The 20723-nt window shown below is 44.1% G+C and overlaps 1 protein-coding gene across 1 annotated transcript; it reads right to left on the bottom strand.

Moving 5' to 3' along the window:
* Positions 1-6785: 6785 nt before the first annotated feature.
* Positions 6786-7866, bottom strand: Nhlh2 (nescient helix-loop-helix 2). Its single transcript, XM_051165463.1, has one exon. It carries the CDS (start codon positions 7732-7734, stop codon positions 7327-7329), a length of 408 nt encoding a protein of 135 aa, XP_051021420.1. The 5' UTR covers positions 7735-7866; the 3' UTR covers positions 6786-7326.
* Positions 7867-20723: the final 12857 nt, after the last annotated feature.

Below are 20723 nucleotides of genomic sequence, written 5' to 3'. Positions count from 1 at the left end.
CAGACCCCCTTCTCCTGAATGTGACCCTGCCGCCAATGCCTTTCCAGATAGCTTTCTAGAATGTCCAGCAAAGATGAGAAATTTCCCTTTGGACCTGGAAGTGCTTAGCAAAATTGCACAGGAAACCCCCCAAATTTTTCCCTCTCCGTTACTTTATGGATATTTTACTTACTGTTAAGTCCTATTTTTAAAAAAACGAGGTCAAAAGATCTAAAACACTTAGTGATACTGAGTTTTTCACATGCACAAAACATGTTCCAAGTGTGTTACATGAACTAAGTGACTTCCCTAAAAACCACTACCACCTAGATACAGCTATCGTATGACTGCGGCTGAGAGGTGGCTCAGCAGTTAAGAGCACCGGCTGTTCTTCCACAGAACCTGAGTTTGGTCCCTAGCCCCCACATTGGGTAGCTCACAACCACCTGTAACTGCAGCTCCAGGGGATCTGGGCACCTGCATGTACATGCACATATGTACACATAGATAGGTAGGTAGGTAGATAGATAGATAGATAGATAGATAGATAGGCAGGCAGATAGATAGAAAAGCGTTTTAAAAACTAAAAATTAAAAAAATTAGACATTATGCCCCACTCCTACCTGCCCCACCATTTAACAGATGGAGAAACTAAGAGACAGTTAAGTAATTTGGTCAAGGCCGTGTCCAGTTGTAAGAGAGATTAGCAACGAGCTCGCTTTGTCAGCACCTATACTCCTGACCTCTAAGATTAGCCTGGGATATGGGAAAAACTGTAAAAAGAGAAAGGTAGAGGGCCAGTAGTGTAATGAGGCTGTCAGAAATGTAGGTAATTTAAAATTATGCTTTTATAGTAAATTCCACTGTTCCCTGTTAAGCATCATCAGAGATGATTTCTGACTGTTTTTAGATTTGTTTTGTTTTGTTTTGTATTTTTTTTTGTAGAGTTCATAATGTGTCACTTGCAGATGGATGCACAAACCATAGAGCATTCACGAATTAATACTAGCTGGAGAGATGGCTCAGTGGTTAAGAGTGAGTAATGCTCCTCAAGTGGATTGGAGTTTGGTTTCCAGCACCCATGTCTGGTGACTCACAACCACCTATAACTCTAGGTCCGGGGGATGTGTCAACCTCTGCAAGCACTGAACTCACATGCACATACCAACACACACACACACACACACACACACACACACACACACACACACACACACACACACGCTTTTAAACTTAAAAAGTAAAATAGACTTTAAGAGGAGTTGCGATGTCATCAACGACTAAGTCGCGGGAAGTATCTGATCTTGACTCTAGAGTCTTGGCGCAGTGGTGAGAGAAATGATGAATTCTCATATAATGAAGTTTGCAAGTAGGAACCAAAGAACAGAGCAACTGATGCTGTCTGAAGATATGGGGGAAGCACAAGCAGGGTACTCCTGTGTAAACTGGATCACAGTGGAGATGTGAAGGCCCAGGTGAGGAAGGACCAGGTGTGCCAGGGTGTGTGCATGTATGCTGCGTGAGCATGTGCATGTGTGTGCGTCCACACATGTGTGCACGTGTGTGTGTGCACCTGTGCATGAGCGTGTGCATGCGTGTGCTCATGTGAGTGCGCAGATCCGAGCTTAGCAGCAATGTTTAACCTGAAGAAGATGATTAAAGACAGTGCTAGCAAGAGCACAGAACAGTGCTTCTCAACTTCTGGGTTGTGTCCATTGGAAAACACACATTTCCAATGGTCTTGGGAGCCCCCAAGCATAAATTTATATTTGCTGCTACTTCTTAGCTGAAATTTGGCAAGTGAGCGGCATCTCTGTTGCGAAGACCATACAGGTTGAAAACCACTGGTCTAGAACAAAATAATGAAGTATTTCTATAACTACGTCATGAACTGAATCTCGCCCCAGCCCCGCCCCCATTAGGAAGGCACTGAGAGATTTCATGCAATGGAATGGCACACTAATTTTAAAAGATGTTTCTAGGGCCATTGTGAGAATGGAGTGGGGGGGAGGGCGGGGACAGGTATACTTAGTTGAGGTATGTGGCTGAGGAGCCAGAAGGGAATAGCAAAGGCCAGGGACAGTGCCAGCTTAGGTGCAAAGTCCTTCCCAGAGGCAGCCCTGGGTCATCTTGCAAAGTTAAAAAAAAAAAAAAAAAGAAAAAAAAGAAAAGGTCCCCATCCCTCCAGATCCATAAGCCGCTCATTAGGGCATCCTTGGCTTGGCTATGGGCACAATTCTGATTTGGCTTCACTCATCCTTTCTGCAGCCCTGTGCTGTCCAGCCCCTGCACTCCCTAGGTGCTGCCTGAGCCGCCGAGGCATCTCATAAGTGTCAATGAACAGCCGCAGAATGTGACACGTAAGGACATATCGGCTAATCCACCGACTCAGGCAAGTTGTTTAACTGCTTGAGTCTTCGGTTTCTCGTCTGTCAAACGGGACCAATCCACAGTGTGTACGCTGCTGAGTGGTGGCAATTACATGAAACAGTGCATCCACAACGCCACACTCAGTATGTCCAGCGTCTACACTCAACATGCAACTTCCTGGGGTCTCTACCAGCATTAATAATAATAACAACTGAGAAGTCCATTTTAACCTGGGAGAGGGTGCTAGCCGGACATGCTCTCAAGCTGGCTGCTAAATGGGGAGAAAACTGATATGACGGACAGCAGGAAGGGCGTTACATAAGTCCCAGCCACACGGAAGCTAGCGACTTACCTCCCTGTGCCCTGTAGGGACTCACAAGCAAATAACTGCTTCTCACTCCCCATCCTTTGACGTTTCCACCTCTCCCTGGTCCTTTGTGCTGTAGAGAAGCCCATATCAGGTTCAGTTTAACCAGCTGCCAAAGTGCAAAATCCACTGTGAGGTTCTCGCCAAAGGCAAAAAGACCTGGCTCTCTGCATGACAGAGACCACACCCAGTGTGTGGACTTTTAGCCATTGTTGCACTGTACTCCCCCTTTTTGGTTTTTCTATCAAAGCTTGTGCCCTGAAGCCCACTGGGAGAGATCTGAGATAGTTAACGGTGTCATCTTTAGGGCCAGCTTTAAAGAGACCTGTTTCCTTCTGTCATTTATCTCTTATATTTTCTGTAGGGATGGCTATTGGACCTTTCATATTCCAGAGAGTCTTGGAGAAGGTTCCCAGCCTAGGGGTGCTCCCTGACCCTCTCCCACCCTCCCATCCTTCCCATCCAACCTGGCTCTACCATGTCCTCTCTCCTCAGTCTGCCCCTCCTTTCCCACTCCACCACACATATGCTCCCCGTCTGACACTCTGGGGCTCTCCCCCTAGAAGAAGCATACTTGTGCCCAGCATTTTAGTGCTTAATGTGGGAGAGTCTACAGTCAGTGATAGGACTAGGGACAATCTTTCTGAACAAACAAGCATTTGGCCCAGTGGCCTGTCCACAGGCCGGGGTGGAGAACAGTGAAGTCCAGCAAGTCACTGGGCAGGCAAGGCACAGAGCAGGTGAGAGGTAACTGTGTTCTATATCTGGGCATAGGAAGCCACACTGGGTGCAGGACAAGGCTGGAGCCACCAGGGAAAGATGGGTGAAGTAGACATCCTCGCTGTGATAGTTTTCCCTTGTGGCACTTTTAGAACAAGGACTATTTTCATTCTTTTCTTGTCTTTTTTTCTTTTTTTTTTTTCGAGGCAGGGTTTCTCTGTGTAGCCTTGGCTGTCCTGGACTTGCTTTGTAGACCAGGCTGGCCTTGAACTCACAACAATCCACCTGCCTCTCCCTGCCGAGTGCTGGGATTAAAGGCATGAGCCACCACGCCCAGCACAAGGACTGTTTTCATGGCATGACAAGAAATTAAAAGGCTGTGAGAAATGCACCGTGGCAGCAACTGTGAGAGCCGGTCAAGTAGAAGTGTGTCTGTATGCAAGGTCACAAGGCCTTCCGTAATCCTGTTGCACACACTGCCCACCACCACATCTCCACTGCCCTTCTTCCACTCCTCGCATTACAGCTCTTCACAGCATTTAATGGCATTCAACATTAATGGTTTAACCACGTGTTGTCAGCGTCTTGTTTGGCATTGTCTAATTTGATGTCAATGTTTAGGATCTAGGGTGTTCCATGGCACGCAGTATGTCCTCAGCAAATGGTCAACATGAGAGTGAACTAGCTCACTATCATTTTTCAGAGAATCCTCTCTCAGTCCTCCCACCCTCATGGTGATGAGTCCATGCTGCCATCAAGGGACAAGCCAGTCACCCTCTGCTCTAGTGAGACTCACCATGCTTTGCCTTTCTCTGGAGGATTTGAAATGGCATTATAATCATCCTCTTCTGGGATGATGTGGGTTGTGGACCTGGGGATGTTGCCTTTTGTCCTACTTCAAGGGCAAGGACACATTTGGTGCCAAGAAGTGAGTGAATAGATTCCTATTAGGTATGCTGGTCAGTTAGATTTCAACTCACTGGCCAGGACAAGGTCCATGGAAGCATAAGGGTGTGTGTGTGTGTGTGTGTGTGTGTGTGTGTGTGTGTGTGTGTGTGTGTGTAAGAGAGAGAGAGAGAGACTCTGTGAAGACTGGGAGCTATCACCTCTTCCACTTCTTCTTGTTTCCTGGAGATGTGCACAGCCACAACAGTGTCACAGACCACATGTGTTTTTACAGCTCTGAGACTGAAGAGTCACTGCTGCTGTGGCCAAGACCTTGTCCAGAGAGGAGTGAAAGAGAAATGCTGTTCTTTTTGATACCCTCAGCAGGAAGTGCTTTCATACCAAGCACCTCCAGATAGAAGAAAACGCAGCCTCGCTTCCTAAGTATTGGTGAATCTTACCACAAGAAACCTAGGAGAAAAAAAAAAAAAACCACTATGAAACCCCCCGACTGTATAGACATGAACTGAGAATCCATACAATCACTTTTTAAAAGGAAAAAAAATGGAAACCAGAGATTTGGTGTGATACCCTTCATATCAGTCTATATGCACATACATACTCAGGAATCCGGTCATGTTATTCAAGTGTTCTGTATATAAGTTCATGTTTTGGGCCAGATCCAGGTTTGTGCAGATTGGCCCTTTTCCTATTTAAGGTTGTTTTAAGGCCGTTTCTCTTTGCAAGTATGTCATGTGCTGAATGTGGGTACCAATTAGACATTTCAGTAACACATACTTGTGCTTAAGTGCCGGAGGCAAAGCTGTCACAAGGGTCTGCTCACTGTCACTTTTCTTTTAAGGCAAGGTCTCATGTATCCCAGGCTGGACATAGCTCAGGATGGCCTTGAACTCCTGGTTCTCCCATCTCCACCTCTCAGGAGCTGGGACCATGGGTGTAGGGTAGCACACCCAGCTTTTTCCTGCCACTCAGTGCAGGCCCTTTCTTGGCCCTGAGTTTTCCCAAGAGCTTGGGTTAGACAGTTACAAAGTTTTCCTTTAAAACAAGAAAGACATTTATGATACACGTAATGTTTTTGCATACACACCACCCGCTTTTCTTCATGGACATGGCATGATCAATACCATCCCAGGCTGTGCTATATCCAGATTTATCAAACCTTTAATCAATATATATATATATATATTATGTGTGTGTGTGTGTGTGTGTGTGTGTGTATACACACACACTGCTTTGCTCTTGTTTTGTTTGACTAATTCCTTAGGAATTAGTCCATTAAGATAGTTCACGCTCAGCCAGTATGTTGGATTTCTAGACAGATGCTTAAAATAAAGAGGAGAACTTTAATCTGATACCTTTATTTATATGCAAAACAGCGCACCAGTCATGAGATATGAAAAACTCGTCAGGTAGAAACCAGGTTTTATCTATTTTCACTACAAAATATTGCATTATATAAAGCAACAGAGACACAAAAAAACCCTGAAAAAGACTAAAATCTTTGGATAGCAGATGTGGTTTTTTTTGTTTTTTTGTTTTTCTTTTCTTTCTCCCTTGTCTCTAAAATGCAGCTCTCCCATTAAGAGTGTTGCAACTGAGAACACGAAACATCTCCAGGTCATAGACTTTTCTTTTTGGTTGCCACAGAGGAAAGTAGTTCTGAATTCTTTTTTCTTTTCTTTTTTTTAGGAAAATAATGTAATTTCCTAAAATCATCCCACACATGAACGTCACGCACGCGTGTACACACAAACACACACACACACACACACACACACACACACACACACACACATGAAGCTACTCGCCTTAAAAACAGCTTGTAAAGTACTTTTCAGACAGATCTACGGGTAAGAATAACAACACTTAACTTTTTATAAAACTATAATAGTGAAGGGCTAGTGTTGCTGATCTCACAACAAAAGAAGCAACTTCTTGATATATAAAATATGCTTAGAAATAGGGGAAGTGGGAACCCTCTGACACAAGTGCAATATAATCAGGGGGTGAAAAAAGGAAAGACCACAAGATAATCTCAACAAACACACAAAGAGTTAGACGCAGTTATTTCACGGGGGGAAAAGTGTAAACACTTGACTATAAATAAATTGGCACAGAGTATCCAAAGTAAAATTATCACCACTCTGAAAAATAAATGTCTTGAAAAAAATACTCTACTCCTTCTAACATAAATAAAAATAGGTTGTCTTTCTCTACCTGCATCTATGGGTCCACATGTTAAGGTCACAAGTAGATGGGGTGTTTTTGGATATTTAAAGGGGCCACTTTGCCCCAAAAAGCAATCAGATGTTAGATTTTCTATTTAAATATGGATTTTTCTATCTACTTTAGTGTCCTATCTTGGGGCTAAAGTCTCACCAAGCTCAAATCCTCCCACAATGTGTCTGTCTGTTTTGAATTTATTTATTTATTTATTTTTTGGTATCTCACCAAATAGTCAGGATTTTTATTTAAATTTGAATGTAATTTTTCATTTGTCAAAGTAACAAAAAATTTGCTGATTCACCTTTCTCTGTCTTAATCTCTGCATGGGAAAGAGTTTTGTATTTTCTTTTCTCCCCAAGGTTTAGTGGTTTGCCAATTAGAAAAATCCCAGATAGTCATAGGCTGAAGCCATGAGCCTGGGCTGAGCTGCCCTCATTCTTTCAAAACGGGAAGATGTGGCGGATATAAATATAGGGGAACTCAAAGCCTTCAAGGAGGCCCCAGGACAACTCATTCTAGGTGCTTCCAGAAGGTTCTTTCAGGCCAGGAAAATACTCTTGCAAGTCCTAGGTTTTTCTACCCAACCCCACCTCCCAGGCTCGGAAAACCTTTCCCTGTTGTCTTGCTGACCCGAGAGAACAGGCTGAAAGCTTTCCCCCCGCGTTTAGGTGTCTCTGGGTGATGCTCCGACCTGGCAGTCCGGGTGTGTCGCCTTTGGCAGACACTCGGACCGGCGACCTCCCGCGGCGTCCCCCTCCCTACACGTCCAGGACATGGTTGAGATAGGAGATGTAGCAGATCGCCAAGCGCAGGATCTCGATCTTGGAGAGCTTCTTGTCCGGGGGCAGCGTGGGCAGCAGTTTGCGGAGCTCGGCGAAGGCCAGGTTGAAGGCCTCCACGCGGATGCGCTCGCGGGTGGCGTGGGCCGAGCGGTATTTGGCCGTGGCACGCCGGCGGCGGCGCTTCTCCTCACGGCTCAGCTGCTGCGGGTGCGGGTAGAGCGAGGCCCGGCTGCCACCCTTGCCGTCCCCGTCTGCCTCCTCCACCGGCTCCAGGTCGGACACGCTGCCCAACACCTTGGTGTCTGCGCCGCCCAGAGACTCCGGGTCCGAGTGCGTCGAGCTGGGGTGATCTGAGTCGGCGGCTTGATCCGGACTCAGCATCATTTTGGAGGCTGATGGAGAGTCAGAAAGTCAGTCAATAAAAGGAGTTGGACTATTCGTTTACAATGAAGGGTGGCGGGCCTAGCAAGCTTGGACTCCTAGAGGACCCATGTCCTCGGGTCCCCTCCTCGCACCAGGCCCACGAGTGTGGAGAGACAAGGAGCAGGCACCAGAGCGCATTCCGAACCCCACACCAAAGCCTGCAAGTGGTAGAGGCAGCCAGTGGCCCTAGGGCTACCAAATGGCCGAGGGCCTGCGGGGCCGGTTGGCATCTTGTGCCCCTTTTGGCCAATCATCAGCGGCTTTGTCCCGCCTCCTTTGCCCTGTCCCCTTCCTAGACACACGAAATATCCCGAAGGATGGATGCATCTGTGTTTTAATGGAGATGCGGAGTGTGCTTCGTGCCCGAGGGGCTGGGGCCAGGCAGCTGGAGACTCCCAGCGCCTAAGGGTCTGGGCTGAGCTGGGGTGTGGGCAAACCCCATCCTGGAACCTAGGCCGGAGATAGAAAAGCTTCCGTGCTCCCCCCCCCCCCCGCCCCGTCCCCTCACGTTTCTCCGAAATAATAAAGAAATGACCGAACACATGTGTTCGGTCCTTTCAAAGAAAATTGACTCCTCGGCCCCTCATACGCTCCCGGAGCACCATCTGTCACGCAGACTGCCACACACATTGGGGACCTAGGGATGTGGATCACACAATGCCGGGCAGTCTGCCGACCACCTCCCGGGAAAACCGAACGCCGGCGACCGGGTCGCTGCGGGCAGAGAGGCTGGGGAGGGCAATGAAGGGATGGGCGCAAGCTGCATCTCGGCGGGTAAAGTTCGTGAGCTCCTGGGACCTGAACCCCGCAGTGCACCGCCGGCCCGGGGAGGCCTGGACGCGGTCCCGCGTCTGCGCTCAGCTTTCCCTAGACGATGCCCTCCTGGAAGAGCCACCTCGGGCCGGCTGCTCCCGCGCGCCTGGAGGAAGGGCCGGGCTGCGCATCTTCAGGAACCACTGGGCTTGAGGGGAATCTGGACCGGCGAATGGTGACAGGAACCCGCCCCAGCTGAGCGCAAGGGCCTTGGCCGCCAAGAGGGACGACCCGGCTGCGACCCCTGGGCCCGGCGTGCCCCTAGCAGGCAAAGGCTTCCGACCCGGTTTTAAGAGGCCCGCTTCATAGAAACAAAAGCCATGGCACGTAGGTTCGGCTCCTGGCCTTGCACTTGCGCAGGAGTGCCCTGAACTCGGAAACAGCTTTCTGTGCAAGGAAAACGGTTCCTCAAAATAACAATAAATGGTCCAAACGAAGCGCTTGCGATCCCCTACGGGCTTTCCTCTACGTTTATAAGTGAAACAGCTCGTACCTACGCAGTTGGCACGAAGGGGCAGAAATACACAGGGAGAAAAATCACAACGTAGTTATAGATCGGACAAAAAGTTCCCGGGTTGTCCTCCACCCGTTTAAATTATGCAGATGCTTAAATAGTCATAGATGGTATTTCTCGTGGGGCATTTATGTCTAGAACCATGAGTGGGGCTGCACCTATAAAATGCACTATGAATCAACTTAATTTCAAGAAAAAGACACGTAAAGATGTCTTACCTTGCAAAAGCCCTGCCAATCTTTCGCCAATCTTTTGGAGTTAAAATTCCAGGGAACAACGAGGAGAGATCCTGGCAAATATTAAAAGCAGCCAATATTTATTACATTCACAGATGAAAAAGCAGCTGTCATCTCGCCGCCTGCCACAACGAGCGAACGGCGGTGTCTTAGGGGTGGAAGGTGCGGCTGCTCACTTAGTTGATAAATTGAAAACTCCCGTCCTTTTTAATTGTTCTTAAACATTTCGAAAATTTCGTTGTTGATCTTCCTCGGGCGAAGTGTTGAAGTCTCGCGCTTCCCGCTCCCAGGGCTCTATAAATAACAAAAGAGATGCAGAGATAAACACAATCTCATCAAAGGGCTGATTCCTTCACTTTCTAATAGCAGAATAATCAATAAGAGAGATGGTGAAGACAAAATTCCGTTCCTTGAGGACTCCTTCCCTTCCCTTAATCGGGCTGGGGCGAAACTGGGAAGTGTGGGCAGGGACGGCTGGGGCTCAGAAGTGATTTCTTTTTTTTTCTTCAAGATAACGCTTTGTTCAGCCATACCTCCCCAGTCCCCAGGAACACAATACAGCGAGTAGGGCTTAAGGTTGCTTCTGTCTTGTCTCTCATTTACTTATATGTTGTATAAACAGATACCTATTTTCCAGTTTCAAAGTCTTTCAAGGCTTGGTTACACCCCTCCCCTACCCCACTCCTTCCGCTCTTTACCTTGTAGGAAAATATATATAGTCAGTAGCTTGGAGACGCTCGAGAGAGAGGTTGGTGAGACCTGAAGTCTTTTGGAGTAACAGACAGGCAAGCAGATAAAGGAGAGGTTGGGAGAACCAGAGCAGAGGCAGCAGCTTGTGTGGCTTCTTGGCTTTTCGGGTACCAATTGATTTAGCCTGGAGATGGTGGAAGAGATAAAGGCTTGAGAAGGGGGATGGAATTTTTCCCCCTAAATTGATGTTTAATGGGAAATCCTATTGGACAGAAACCTGGACATGAGTCACTTAATTGGACTTGACATCTGTCACAGTGTGGGAGTTTTCACAGCCCAAATATTTTAGCAGATCAGATTCTCACTGAATCTGTGCCATAAAATATAGCAGTTGAAAGCAGTCCATGATAGAAACCATAGTGTCTAAACAGTGTCTGGCCACACAGGAGATTTCTTGTTTTCAGATTATCAATGCACTATTTAAGTGCAAGTAAACGTTCTATGAACATGGAAAATTCCTCATGCATTTTGTAAGCCAGCATCTTTTATCAATGGCTAGGTAACGTGCTCAGCAGGTGGAAACATATTACTAAGGTGGTTTAATTAAGCTGCAGTGTTCAGATAGGTAGTACTAACATTTATTAGAGATGGGGGTGTCTTTAAGAAGACACTTTAGTCATGATTATTAAGTGTATTGATGTTTTGGAGAAATGTTCTACTATGAAAACAACTTATTTATAGGTGATTTTTAGAGACTTTTGACACATTAATTTAAATCATTGGCAGAATTGGGCCCAAGTAATTAGGGACCACTAGATCAAACAATTCTAGCTTTAAAGTTATGTTTGTTTTTCTCTTCGCCCATTTATTCATTTGTTCATTATTTGCTGCCAAATATGACTCACTGTATGTGTCAGTTATTGCACATCATTCTTGCCCATCTTAACACGGCAGTGGGCACACTTAACCGGGTGGCACTACTGCATTTTGTTAAAATGTAAATGTAAAATATCCCAGTGTGTAATGCCTTTGCCTTATATGACCTCCAGCCCCAAATTTATGTATTTTACAAAAATAAGGGGAAATTACTGTTAGTTACTACCAAGTACTATCAGTTATCAATAGCAATTATTATTTGCCACTAATTACATATTACCAGTGACATCATCAGTTATGTCTTTTTTCATTCCCTTCCTTCCTTCCTTCCTTCCTTCCTTTCTGGTATTTTAGACAGAGTCTTACTATGTAGCCCTGGCTGACCTGAACCTCACCATGGAGATCAGGCTCATCTCAAACCCTTAGAGTCATGCTTGTCACTGCTTCCCAAGTGTTGAGATTAAAGTCATGTACCACCACACTCGGCTACCATTTTTTTTTTCTTTTTTATTGCTCAAGCTTAAAGGAAATAAGAGTATTATTATTAAGGAGCCATCCTCCTGTCTTCCTATTCCTGGGTGAATGTTTGCTTGACAGGAGAGTCTTCACTTTCTCTCCATAATCACCTTTGACCTCTAAAGAGGTATTCTCCTCAGGGGAGGGGCGTGGAGCCACCTACCTAGAGCCTCACCTCAAGCATATCCCCAAGTGCAGGCAGAAGCTAGCCTCATGCAGATGGCAATGGAAACAGATGAGTAGGTAAGCCCTTCCTCTACAGGGCTGGTGGGGGAAGGGAGGGAAGCTATGGGGAAAAGGGGGGTTTCCCAGCCTGGCAAGCAGCAGGCAGCGCTAAGCACTAACACACAACAGAAGTGTGCACACAGATGTGCACCCTCAGATACTTGTGCCTTCTCACCATCCAGTACTCACGCAAGCTGTCTGGCTCAATCAGATCTTGTCTGGGCAGATGGATTGAAAACTGTGGTGGGTTTCATCACCTGAGCTCTAGAAAGCACAGCTGGTAGGACAGGAGCATCCAATGTCCCTGGTCACCCTAGTGGCTGGGAGTTGGATAGGAGAGAGGATGCTCCAGCCATGGCTGGCCTGATTCTGCTATGGCGGGTATGAATCCAGACTCATTCTCTTTTGTACCCATGCCATTGACAACCTGCCCGTTCATAAATTAATACACAATTAAGGCTGTGTAGAAATACTTCAGATCCACACACAGCTATGCCTAGACACTCCATTATAGGCACAGACATGGATTCACACACACACACACACACACACACACACACACACACACACACACACACACACACATTCTCTCTGGTGGGAAAGCTCGCATTCCCCTCCCCCTCTTGCCTTTTCCAAGACATCCCAGTCACAGATGGCCCTTTCTCTTACATCCCCCTTGGGGACTATATATTGTGTACAGTGGTTCTTGATTTCTACAATCGTGTCTCCCACAAGGCTGGGGCATTTCCAGGAAAGGTCTGTAGCTTGTACCTTCACCTCTCATATCTGACCTTGACACATTATATGTGCTAAGTCCATTTGTCGAAGATAACTTCCTGAGTGCAGAGGTTTTCAGGAAACACTGCCACCCACAGATGCCCAGCCTTCCATTTTGACCATTTCTATTCTTGAAAGTGAGTGTCACCAACTAGCTGTGACATCAATGGAGGTGCAAGCATCTGGCAAAACGCCTGGCACCATGTAAATTAGGATATCCCAATGTGTAAGGATTATATTAAATAACACTAAGGCAAGAAGGAGGTGGTAAGCAGTGACTTTGAATGCCAGCTTTCCTGGCTTCTCAGGCTAGCTGTGGAGCTTACGCTAGCTAGGAGCTATTGTGGCCTTTTGGACCCCAGTTTCCTAACCTGTAAAGTGATAATAATGAGCATGTGATATGTGGTATTCTATAGAATGCTGTTATAGTGCATCTTTTTTCTTTTAAAAGGGTCAAGATGATACACGTGGTGACGGAGAGATGACTCAGTGGTTAAGAGGACCTACTACTTTTGCAAACAACTAGAGTTTGGTGCCCAGCATCCATGTTAGGCAGCTCGTAATGAACTGTAGCTCTAGTTCCAGGGGGATGCGATACCTCTGGCTTCCATATGGGCACCTACATTCACAAGCAGATACCTACATCTCACACACACACACACACACACACACCTTAAAAAATGACCACCCTTAGTAACCACCCTTTACTGTGGTTAACTGTCCACGCGCCTTTAAGTACTTCTTTCACCTCTAGTAATAGTTTTAAACCAGATAAGACACAAGGTTTAAATATGTTTTAGTCCTGTTACACATCTGTTTTCAGTGTATTTTTTAAAAAATGTGTACTATATCACCAAAGTTTTGAGCATATCTAACTAGCATTTGTATATTTATCATGAATAAACTATATACATGTACTTCATATATTATATTTCATCATAAATGTACAAAAGACACCTAAACTAATAAACAAACTTAATGTATAGAATAACTGATTTTATTTATAAGTACAAAGGCATATGCACACGATATTGGTGGTACATGATTCTTGAGAGCAATAGTCTTTTTCAGTCATTGGTTAGCCCGTTATGATAAAATGATTTCATGCTCTGCTTTTAAACTCAGTTTATTATATCACAATCCAGTATTTATGGCTAACATGGGAGGTAAAACGGTAACACAAAGGTTCAAGTATTACCAAACTCACACACAAAACAAAACAAAACAAAACAAAACATGACTACATATGAAGTGACTGGTGGGCACTCTACAATATGGGTGCATTAAACCTTAAGTCTGTGCCTAGAGAGATGGCCATGAGTTCAAGTCCCAGCACTCCTGTTAGGCAGCTAACAACTGCCTGTAACTCAGGAGACCTGATGCCTTCTTCCAGCCTTCTCGGGCGCCTGTGCTAACTGACACATACCCACTCACGGATGCACTTACATACACATAACTAAAAAGCAAATTTAAAAGTTACATACACATAACTTTAGTTACATACACATAAGTAAAAAGCAATTTTATATACACTATAAATGTATATAATTGTAAAGATAGTGATAGAATGAAATGAGAACTAAAAGCTCTTCAACTATTGAATGGATAAAACCCCATGTGAAATATTCTACAATGGACCATCACGGCATAATAATGTGGAGCATAATTCTGGTGTGTGTTGAAGCATAGATGTGCCTCAACAGCATGCTGAGTGAAGGGAACTAGACAAAAAGACCCTATACAGTATTAGCCCTCTTGCATGAAAGGTCCCTATAGTCAAGCCCCATAGAGAGACAGAATGAGGCATCGATTGCACAGGGCAAGTGTGTAGGAGGCATGGGCGCATAAGCACTGGTGACCACATTGTCACACAGGGTGCAGAATTGCTGTATAATTTGTTTTGGCAGTGACGTCAGAACTCTCTTTAAATATGCAGAAACAGTGAGCAGTGTACATCAAGGTGTTACTTATGTCTTGGTAAAGCTGTTAGAAAACTCAGAAGGTGGTTGCTGGAGAGATAGCTGGAGGAGTACTGGCTGCTCTTCAAAAGGAGCTGGGTTCCGTTACCAGTCAAAACCATCTGGAGGCAGAGGCAGGCGGATTTCTGAGTTCGAGGCCAGCCTGGTCTACAAAGTGAGTCCAGGACAGCCAGGGCTGCACAGAGAAACCCTGTTTCGGAAACAAAACAAAACAAAACGAAACAGCCATCTGTAACTCCAGCCCCAGGGGATCTGATGCTGTCTCCCAGCTTCCTTCAGCATCTGGCACACATGTCTGCATAGACAGACATGCAGGCAAAGCATCCAAACACATGAAAGGAGATACAAATGAAAAAGAAGAGAAAAAAACTTCAGAAGATGAAGCACATCACGCTTATATCACACTCTACTTTCGCTATATCAGTGTTTACTCTCTTACCTATAAATAATTCTTTTTGTTGCCGCTTATTCACTTGATTTCAAATGATGAGGATTTTATTATTATACTTTGATTTGTTTATTTGCGTTTTTTCCCTTTCTTCAAAGGAATGAGACAACTGTTGAAACTCACAGTCACATGATCTGAACAGCGGCAGGGTGCAGACAGCTGCCACAGGAAGACGTCCACGTCTCCCAGCACTGCGATTATCTGTGTGTAGTTCACCCCTTGCATTGGTGGGCAGCAATTTTCAGGAAGGCAATTACTTCTGATGTTGAAAAGCCTGCTAAAACATTCTAAATACATCTTATATAGGCCAATAGCATCCCATTAGTAATAATCATAGGGACAGAATTAAAACCTTTCATGGGGGCTGGAGAGATGTTCAGTGGTTAAGAGTGCTTGCTAGCTGGACATGGTGGTACCCACCTGTAATCCCAGAACTCAGGGAGGCTGACCTCTGTGAGTTCAAGGCCAGCCTGGCCTACAGAGTGAGTCCAGGACAGCCAAAGCTACACAGAGAAACCCCATCTCGAAAAACCAACCAATCAAACAACCAACCAAAAAACAACAGCAACAAAACCGAACAAACAAACAAACAAAAGAGTGTTTGCTATTCTTCTTGAGATGCTGAGTTCAGCTTTTAGCACTCTTTTCAGTGGCCCACAACCTCCCTTAAGCCCGGCTCTAGGGGGTCTGATGCTCTCTTCTGGACTTCAAGAGCATTGCACACATGTGACATACACATGTGAGCACACGCGTGTGCACATACACACACACACATCCCCCCAACACAATTAAAAATATAAATCTTTGAAAGAAAAACCTTTTGTGACAACCACATGACTCTGAGCATATGCCATAGTGGGAGACCATGATTACCTATTCATCTTCACTAAAAAGACACTAATAAATTTATTTTTAATCCTTCATCAGTTGTCAAATATGCACATTGTTGTGGAAGGATCATTTATTTTTGTTAGAGAATAAAGTACATGCTGTAAGAAAACTCTTTTCTGAAGGTCCGTCATCTGTTTATCTACATTATAGTCTCTATTTTCTATCTTGTTTATCAAATAGGCCAAGGTTTTGTGAACTTCAGTAAGCAGCCTCTTTTCTAATTAGATACTCTTCTTACAAATGGGTTTTCAAACCCCCTGAAGCCATTGGTTTGGACTTTTGTAGTAGCTTAGAGGTTTAGTTATTAGTTTCCAAGTGTGATAAGTGTTCAGAAACATGAGATGTTAATGCAAGACACATTTCCATGACGTGGGACAGAGAATCAATACAATGGCAGAAAAATGTCCAATAATTTCTTTTTAAGATGACTTGGCAGTGATCCAGATTTCTCTTTTACATTGTTAAGTCAGCAAACTATGTACTTAAAGACATACACCGAGTATGTATATGATTTGAAAATATGCAAGTGGCATAGTATTGGCATTGTCACCAAAGAAAAATGAATTTGTCACATTTATTTTAGAGCTCAGCAATTCTGTAAGCATTTCAGTGCTTATAACCAGAGTCGGCCATTAAAGGTGTGCTCCACCAGAGTTAAATATTTCTAAATGCGCAATTTTATAGAATCCCAACACTTGGGAGGCAGAGGCAGGTATATCTCTGTGAGTTCGAGGACAATTGGGGCTACGTAATGAGACCCTGTCTCAAACAAACACCCAATCCCCCAAAATATTAAAACTAAACACTTCCTTTCTTTGTGTACAGTGCAAAATCATAGTTTTTTCTACTTCATTTACTCTAAGTCAGCTATATTTTACTTTTTTAAAGTTTATTTTGTGTGTGTATATGTGTGTGTGTGGGTATGGGTATGTGTGTGTGTGCGGGTGTGTGTGTGTGTGTGTGTGTGTGTGTGTGTGTATGTAAATGAGTGTAGCTGACGGTGGAGGCCAGAGGCATCAGCTCTCCCTGGAGCTAGAGTTACAGGCAATTCTTACCCGTCTGACATGTATGCTGGCCACCAAACTTGGGTTCTCGGCAAGTACTCACTCTAAACAGTCTCTTTTTCTAGTTACAGTGTATGTTTTTTTCTTTTTTAAAATTCTTTTTTCAGAGTTGAGGACCAAACCCAGGGTCCTGTTCTTGCTAGGCAAGCGCTCTACCACAGAGCTAAATCTTTTATAAATTTTATTGTTTAAAAAAAACTTACAGATAAATAAAAACATCACACACACACACAAACACACGCGTGCGCACATACATGCAAACATGCACGTACATGCACACACATGCATACACATGCACGCACACATGCACATGTCCATGCACACACATACACACACACACACACACACACACACACACATGCACGCACGCACACACCACACTATCCAGACCCAAATTTACACAACTCATTGAAGGGTTCAGAACAGAAGCCGTGGGGCTGGAGAGATGGCTCAGTGGTTAAGTGCACTGGCTGCTTTTGCAGAGGACCAGGGCTTGGTTGTCAGCACCCACAGCATCTGATGCCTTCTTCTGGAGTCCATGGGGATTGGGTGCACATAGTGTATTTATATACACCCATATATATAAGCATAAATAAAAAATAGAACTGTGAAGTCTCACTAAATTCCATACTTTTGGTCATTTATCATCAGATATGTTTTATACACTTATCTACCATCAAAATACAAAAAAAAAAAAAAAAAAAAAATCCATGGCTGAATTATGAAAGAATTAGCTTTTTATCCTCTTTTATAACTGTCCATCACCTGCATTCAGTCCTTCCTCATTCTCTTGTATTGAACCTTTCTTGGGATCTTTTCTGTATGTCATATTGGACCCACATGCACATTTGTTTACACATATTATCTTTAGCTAGATTTCACATATGCTAAAAAAAAAATCAATGGTTTATTTCTTTCTGGGACTGTGCAGGATCATACCAAGCTTGTTAGACACATGTAGCCCTTAGTTATCCATTCATTATTATTATTTAATAGAATTCCACCATATAAATGAAGTAAGTTTTAAATATATTTACAAGTTAGTAGACATTTGGGTGACTTTTGGTTTTTGGTTATAGTGAAGACAGCTAACAAATCTGGGGTAACCATATACACACAAGTGTGTTTTAAAGTGTGCACTTCTGTCCTTGTGGGTAAATAGCTAAGCATGAGAATGCTGAATTGTACCATGAATGTTTGTTTAATAAGAAACTCCCAATATTTTACAAAGTAGCTGCACCATTTTGCATTTCTACTAACACTGAGCTACTCTATATTTTCAGGGATGCTTATTATTAGCTTAAAATTTATTTTAGGGACCACAGTGATGGCTCAGTTATTAAGAAGGCATACTGTTCTTGCAGAAGGACTGACTTTGGTTCCCAGTATCCATGTCTGGCGACTCACCACAGCCAATAACTACATTTCTAGGTAATCTGGTGCCCTCTTCTGGAGTCCATGGGTATCTGCACTCAAATGCGTATACCCACACCCAGACACACACCCACACATATAATTAAAAGCAAATCTTTAAGATGTTGGAGAGATGGTTCAGCAGTTAAAAACACTTGTTGCTCTTGCAAAGGACCTGGGTTTGAGTACCAGTACCCACATGATGACTCACAAGTTTCTGTACCTTGTTTTCAGGAGATCCAATAGGCACACATGTGGTGCACATACATGCATGCAGGTAAAATATTAATAGACATAAAGTTAAATAATTGAATATAATTTTTTTAATCTTTAAATTTTTGGTTTAATTCATTCTAATAGTTGTTTACTAGTATGTCACTGTGATTTTATTTTGACTTTACCCCTTTTCTAGCCTTATTGGGGGGTTGTGGTGGTTTGAACAGGTATGCCCCCCCCCCAGATTCGTGTGTTTGAATTCTTGGCCATAGGGAGTGGCACTATTAGGCGGGCTCATTTTGCTGAAGAAAGTGTGTCACTGTGGGGGTGAGCTTTGAGGTGATATATGTTCAAGCTACATCCAGTGTGTCACATACTCTCTTTCTGCAGCCTGCAGATCAAGATGTAGAACTCCTGGCTCTGTCTCCAGCACCATGTCTGCCTGCACGCTGCCATGCTTTCCTGCCATGATGATAATGGACTAAACCTCTAAAACTGTAAGACAGCCCCAATTCAACGCTTTCCTTTATGAGAGTTGCTGTGGTCATGGTGTCTCTTCACAGCAATGAAACCCTAAGTAAGACAGGGAGTGATTTTTACTTTTTAAAAAATCCTCCATGAAATTTACATAATGAGATTTGTTGTATGTGTGCAGCCTTGACACTTCCTTTCCCTACTTTCAAAATAAGAAGCGTATTCAGCAGTCTCTTCAGTCTGCACCACACATGTTCCATCCTCCTTGCCCCACCAGAAGCTTTCCTGTCACTAGACACTATTGTGTGCTTTTAGAACTTTGCATGAACACAATCAGGCAATGTGTCCCCATTATTTGTCGTCTTCCTTTTAAATGGTTCTTTTGCGATTCAGCCTTTCATCAGCACTTTGCTCATTTTCTTTGCTCAGGAGTAGTCTTTTTATCCACTCCATAGTTCTTCATTTCAGCTAGAGCTTCTAGTTGGCAACTGGTTCTAGTCTGAAGCACTTCTGTTACTGTTCATTGCAGGGTAAGTCGGTTGGCACTGAATTTTCTTACCCATTGTTTTTCTGAAAATGTGTTGGCTTTCATTTTTGAAAGATGTGCTCTGGCCGTCATTTTTTTTCTTGCATCAGGTAAAAGATGAGGTTTGTTAAGCTTGTTCAGTGTATATAATTCCTAATGAGAAGTCTGCCCTTTTTCATATTTTTATTCTGTGTATAAAATGTCTCTCCTTCCTTCTCATCTGAATTCAGATTTTTAAAGTTTCTTATTACATTTATCATGTGTGCGCACACACGTGCACATACATACATACACATGTGCATATGTCTATATATATATGTGTATGTGTGTATGTGTAGATTTTTCATGAAGGCTGCATGTGTTGTGTAGAACAGAAGTGTGGTACATATCTTTTCATAATTTTAATTACTGTTGAAGAGAAAGTTTATTTTTTGTGGTTCTGCACAAAACCTAGCATCTTATGTTATGTTGTACTACTGAACTACATTCCCAAGCTCAAAAAAAAGTATTTGACTTATGATGTTTAGAAGCTCAGATTCCAAGATCAGGAGACCCTTTTGCTTTGTCTTCAGGTGAAGATGGGAGATGCCTATACATCATGGCAGAAGAATGGATAAGGGCAAGTGGTCACATGTAGAAAAGGAGTAGACAGGCTTGGGTCTACCAGTTGTCTCTAAGGGTGCATTTCTAATGAAGTGCAGACCTTTCATTGGGCCCCATTTCCCCATGAAAGCCACTTTGAGGATCAGCGTTTTAATTACAATAAACCCAAGTGACACACTAGCTATACACAAAAGACAGGATGCAGAGGCTGAGGTCAATATTAATGCTGGGAAGTTAACATGACTACCATTATATAAGACCGTTTGGGGAGTGTTGTTTCATCCTAATCAGGAGTGAATTAGGCTGGAGATTTTTTTTCTGTGATTAGCAACCATGTAGTGTGGGAAAGATTAAGCTTTGTCACAGGTGGAAGCAGTCTTGGCGGGCTTTACCCTTGGGGCACCCCATTGAATACCTTGTGACAGACTGAGTGGAGCCATCCAGGGCCTGGAATTCAGGAAGCAGACCTGGGAACCCCAACTGGGCTATTGTTTTTCTAATTGACCCTCAACAGGAGAAGGAGACCACCCTTCCCATGTGACTCAGACAGGTGGGGAGGAGAGAACAACAGGTTCAGCCCGGGCTTGAGCGCTTGTGGAGCAGTGGACAGGCGGGACCAGCACGCTGGTCAGAGAGACACCTAAGGACCCGTCCCGTGGAACAGATACCGGAAGGTTCACTCTTTGGTC

Source organism: Acomys russatus, chromosome 23, assembly GCF_903995435.1.
Source record: "Acomys russatus chromosome 23, mAcoRus1.1, whole genome shotgun sequence".
Lineage (NCBI taxonomy): Eukaryota > Metazoa > Chordata > Mammalia > Rodentia > Muridae > Acomys > Acomys russatus.
Note: the sequence above shows the minus strand (reverse complement) of the source record. Positions and strands in the feature narration are given on the sequence as shown.

Bases quoted from the DNA above. Each gene is read 5' to 3' on its own strand.
- Nhlh2 (XM_051165463.1), bottom strand. From the start codon at position 7,734: ATGATGCTGAGTCCGGATCAAGCCGCCGACTCAGATCACCCCAGCTCG.